This window comes from Oratosquilla oratoria, chromosome 2, assembly GCF_046742065.1.
Source record: "Oratosquilla oratoria isolate Oo_2021 chromosome 2, ASM4674206v1, whole genome shotgun sequence".
Lineage (NCBI taxonomy): Eukaryota > Metazoa > Arthropoda > Malacostraca > Stomatopoda > Squillidae > Oratosquilla > Oratosquilla oratoria.
In genome coordinates this window covers 85,917,288-85,922,587 of record NC_134778.1, presented here as the reverse complement: position 1 = coordinate 85,922,587, position 5,300 = coordinate 85,917,288, and the positions used below count along the sequence as shown (strand labels likewise).

General features: G+C 49.6%; 1 protein-coding gene across 1 annotated transcript; it reads right to left on the bottom strand.

Moving 5' to 3' along the window:
- Positions 1 to 613: 613 nt before the first annotated feature.
- LOC143036512 (uncharacterized) lies at positions 614 to 4,810 on the bottom strand. The gene is made up of 3 exons (XM_076203969.1): positions 4,760 to 4,810; positions 1,360 to 1,863; positions 614 to 1,205 (listed from the first exon to the last, which is right to left on the bottom strand). The coding sequence occupies exons 1-3, from the start codon at positions 4,808 to 4,810 to the stop codon at positions 1,197 to 1,199; spliced, it is 564 nt and encodes a 187-aa protein (XP_076060084.1). The 3' UTR covers positions 614 to 1,196.
- Between the last annotated feature and the right edge of the window lie 490 nt (positions 4,811 to 5,300).

Sequence of the window (5,300 nt, the reverse complement as noted above, 5' to 3'; positions counted from 1 at the left end):
CATAAGTGGGTCCAGGGACTGTTCGTATATGAGGAAAGACTTCACGTTAGGAGACGCTTAGCAGCTACCGAACTCGTCACCTTTACCCGACGTGCTACTCGGACTTACAGGTCAAAGAGGATTCGAACGTGGGTGCTCGTCGAGTGAAGCACGGTCGAAACTAATCCGCCATTCGGCACGAGAGAGAGAGAGAGAGAGAGAGAGAGAGAGAGAGAGAGAGAGAGAGAGAGAGAGAGAGAGAGAGAGAGAGAGAGAGAGAGAGAGAGAGAGAGAGAGAGAGAGGAGAGAGAGAGAGAGAGAGAGAGAGAGAGAGAGAGAGAGAGAGAGAGAGAGAGAGAGAGAGAGAGAGAGAGAGAGAGAGAGAGAGAGAGAGAGAGAGAGAGAGAGAGAGAGAGAGAGAGAGAGAGAGAGAGAGAGAGAGAGAGAGAGAGAGAGAGAGAGAGAGAGAGAGAGAGAGAGAGAGAGAGAGAGAGAGAGAGAGGAGAGAGAGGAGAGGGAGAGAGAGGAGAGAAAAGAAGGGAGAGAGAGAGAGAGAGAGAGAGAGAGAGAGAGAGAGAGAGAGAGAGAGAGAGAGAGAGAGAGAGAGAGAGAGAGAGAGAGATTGGTTTTAATAAATTTATTACGCCCGTGGGCGGCAAACAATAGTACATCTATCACAGCATTGTGTTAGAGGACATGTCATATATTACACACATTCTTTAAATGGAGACATAATACAATAATCATTCAGGATCCCCCGAAATGGTGATGGCGAGATAGTGGTACTATGTAAGTGTTACATACAATCATCATGCCCCGTCTCCGGGGAATATTGTCTGTCACTATGGGTCACTGGAGACAATAATACCAAGGGTGTTCGTGTTAGGACGGTTACACAGCCCGCACGGTGATCACCGTGGCATATCATCCGTCTGGGAGCCCCGTCACACAGGTCGACTCCCAAGTCCGAGCCGAGCACTGACATTATTGTGCCTTCGTACCATGGTCTTGCGTCGGCGTTACTTGTGGCGGTTGGGTAGGAGGTGGTCGTATGGGGATATCGGTAGACCGTTCCGCATCTTTCGGTGTGTTGACATGGCATGAGTGGCTGCGTGTACTCGTATCTTGTTTTAAGGCATGATAGGGTGAGCATTGCGCGTGACGTCCATGACGTAGGTATAGGCTGCCTTGGTAAGATGGTCCACCGTTTAATAAATTCATTGCTTCTGAGGGCGACAAACAATAGTATATTAGTCATAGTATTATGTAAAGAGATACAAAAGGAGGTATGGTTGGATTTAACAATCAAAATCCCCCAAAATGGGGGTGGCGAGCTAGGAGTGTATCTAAGTTGTCGTCACTAAGTAGATATTTACATACAGTTATCACGTCTTGTCTCTGTGGAATACTGTCTGTCACAATGGGGCATTGGAGACAGTAATGTTCAAGAGTGTTGGCGTTAGGGCGGTTACACAGCCTGCATGATGAGTAATGTGGCATATCTTCCGCCTGGGATATTTGCCACACAGGTCGATATCCGAGTCTGAGCCGAGCACTGATAACATTGTGTCTCCGTACCATGGGTCCGCGTCGGCGATACTTGTGGCGGCTGGGTAGGAAGTGGTCGTGGTGTTGAATGGAGACACTGGTGGCTCGTTCCGCATCCCTTCGGCGTGTTGTTATGGTGTGAGTGGCTGCGTGTATTCTGTTTTTGAGGCATGTGAGAGAGGGTACTATGCGTTCGTTGTCTAAGACGAAGGCACAAGCTGCTTTGGCAAGACGGTCCACCGTGTCGTTGCCAGCAAGGTCGACATGTGAAGGCACCCATATGAAAGATACGGCCATAGATGCTTCATGAACAACGGCGAGTTGGGTCAGTATGGCCTGTACAACACGATAGTATTTGGGTCTGGGTGAGGAGAGGGCGTGTAGAGCTGGTTGGGAGTCACAAACGATCACACCATTTACGTTACAGTCTACAAGATATGTTACTGCGTCGAGGATTCCGTGTAGCTCACAAAACGTGGAGCTTGATGTGACAGGTAACCTGCGGCCAATCCATCCAGCTTCCACAGGTGGCTGTAAGGTGGGTGAGTACATGGCACACGCTGCTCTTCCATCAGCCTGTACTGAGCCATCCACGTAGATGACATGCGCTGCGGGGATCTTTGAGGATACGCTGTCGATGGTCTCTAGTGCTAGTTGCTTTTGAAGTGCAGGAAGGTCATCTTTGGAGGTTGGTGTGAAGGTGACGTTAGGGAGGGAGATTCGCCACGGGGGCAAGTCGGGTTCAACCGTTTCTTCAGGGACGTGGAGGTCAAGGTTTCTGAGTGTGTTGCACACTGTAGTGACGAGGTTGCGGCCTCCTGGTCGAAGTGGGAGGCGGGGTGCACCGTCAGGTTCGAGCGACGCTCTGATGGTAGCAGTAAAGTTTGGGGACAGATAGGGCGATCGGAGGCATTTTACAGAGAGAATGGCCATGTTAGCATATATTCTCTCTACGAGCGAGGGTAGACCAAGCTCACTTTGCATGTTAACGATGTGAGTCGAAGGAGGGCAACCTAAGATACATCTCATAATTCTATTTTGGAATTTTTCGAGAGGTTCCAAAGGTCTCCTGGGAAGTTAACAAAGGGCAGGTGATAAGTAGTCAACGAGTGATCGAAGAAATGTGGTGTATAGAGTTCTGACCATTGGTAATGAAACGCCGGTGGAATTTGTGGCAAGCCACTTGATAGGGGTAAAACGGGCCTGCAGACGATCAAGGAGATCATTAACAAGGGGATGGATACGTTGTCGAGTCGGTATGGCTGGAGTGATCCGGGCTGGTACTCCAAGGTATGTGTACTGTGTGCAATGAGGGAGAGCATCACCTCCCATGTTGAACGTTGGTAGTACTTGGAGAGTACGAGATGAAAATATTCTGCTCTTCTCAGGGGAAATGATGAGACCACAAGCGGTAGTTGACGTGTAGAAGCCATTGAGGACGAATTGGAGGTCAGCGGGCGAGTTGGAATGGATGCAGATGTCGTCCGCGTAGCAGAGAAGGGTTGTACCGGGAACGTTAGGAAGAAGTGAGAGTAAGCGGTGCATCAAGACGTTAAAAAGAAATGGACTTAGCACGCCACCTTGCGGGGTACCGAGTTCGAACTGCTCGTAGGAACTGCACACACCTCGAAAGAGAACACGTGACTTCCTGTTACTCAGATAACCTCGAATCCATCGAAGGAGGTTTCCTTGCACTCCGAAGGTTACCAGCTGGTCAAGAAATATTTCATGGTTGGCTACATCGAAAGCACTTTTGAGGTCCAGGAAGGCAACTACGCTGGTGGGAGAGAGGCGGGTGTAGAGCTCAGTAAGGCAGTGGTGCGTACTTCGACGTGGGAGGAAACCATACAGCTGCGGGGAGAGTTGACCTTGTAGACGATTCATGAGCCGGGCAAGGATGATACGTTCAAGCACCTTGCTGAAGCATGAAGTTAGGGAAATGGGCCTGAATTTATCAGTACCTGGTTTCGGTATCGGAACAATCGTGCTTAAAGTCCAGGCTGCAGGTACATGTCCACGAAGGAGGCAGAGGTTGAAGAGGCGAAGGAGGGGGTTGCCAGGAACTTCCAGTAGAAGTCGGAGCACTTGGTATGTAATGCCGTCATCCACGGGGGCAGAAGTCATAGCTAGTCGTAATTCATTTTCCGTAATCGGGAGGTCGTCTTCTTCATCTGGGTGGAGATTGATTGATTAATTAGAGTGGGCAAAAGCCCGGCACAGGGTCGTTAGACCATTCGTGCCACCCATCTGGGTGGAAAAGTGTAGCCATTAGGTGGAGATTACGGCTGTTGCGACGAGTGGAGAGTGCCTCTTGGATATGCGTAGGAAGATTGTTAGTCTGTGACTGTGACGACCATAAAGTAATGAGGTCCTGGGCGTAGGCGTCTGGATTGTGATGGAGGGCGCTGGGAGGTTGCTTCTTAACGACCCTTTTTACAAGGCGCCACATGGTCGCGATACTAGTCTGGTGATTTATGGAATCAGTGTATTTCTGCCAAGACTCTGTGTGGGCACAGTTCTGGAGGGCGACCATATTATCCCGTGCTATTTGGTACTGATGTAAAGAATCAGGTGTGGGTTGCGTCTGAAAAGTATGACCAGTAGTCTGTGTAGCTCTCTCCGCTTGGATAATACGGTGGTCCAACGTCCATGAGTGAGGTACAGGGCGGCGTGGTAGGTGAGCTTTGGTTACATAGCGGCTGTAGAAGTCGTGTGTGGTATTCACTAAGGACGTGTGTAGTGCGTCGGGTGATAGGAAGTCAAATGTGGGAAGGAGACTAGAGATGTACGAAATATAGGTAGGGCAATATTTAGGAAGAATGGATATACGGGTCCGGTGATGAGGAGTTGGAATCCGAGATGGTATGGAGTAGTATAAACTAAGAGCAATATGGTCGGAGAAGAGAGAAGGAATTGATTGACAGGCGACACGGGATGGCACGAGGCCAGACGTGATGATGTGGTCAACTGTGCCTCCACGTGCATGTGTGGCTCCACCAGTTTCCCATCGTGTGAGTCGGTACCGATGTATGTAGTTGAGTAGAGGGATTCCACTACGGTTGGGAGCAGGAGAAGCATCACCAAGAGCAGGATGTCGAGCGTTGAAATCTTCCATATAGATCATTCCACGATTTTTTGTAGGTACTGGGAGGGCAGCGAGATCAATAACACCAGGGGCAGAGTACACGTTGCAAAGTCGAAGTTTACCATTGCCCATAGTGACTTCAATTACCTGAAAGGTCATATTAGTATCCCTGGAGCATCGAAGGAGCATGTGTGGCATGGAGGTGTGGATGTAAGTAATGAGGCCATTCCTGGCTGGATGTATGTACGAGACATAGCCAGACAGCGTAGGTGCTGTGTCGCATGGCTGAGCACCACCGGGAAAGGCTTCTTGAATAAATATTATCTGGGGGTGATGGCGATGGACATATGCCTTGAGTGCAGTGAGTTTCCTGTTATGGCGTATTCCGAAAGCATTCCAGGAGATGACGTGAAGCGATACGAGATCAGAGAATCTTATTACTATGTGCTTTGCGAGAGCCGGATGAGGTTGGTGTTTGAATGTGGGCGCTGCCAGGCGGAGCATGGGTAGAGGAGTTCAAAGGCGACGAGAGCTTCTCTAGATGGGAGGCAACTGTATCAAGTCGCTCTGTAAGGGCTGTGACAGAGGTGATAACAACTTTGTGAGATTCAACTAGACTGGCAAGTGTGGTTGCTGTGGTAGCCTGTTGGTTAACTAAACTTTCGATACGGGCATCTATGGCATCGAA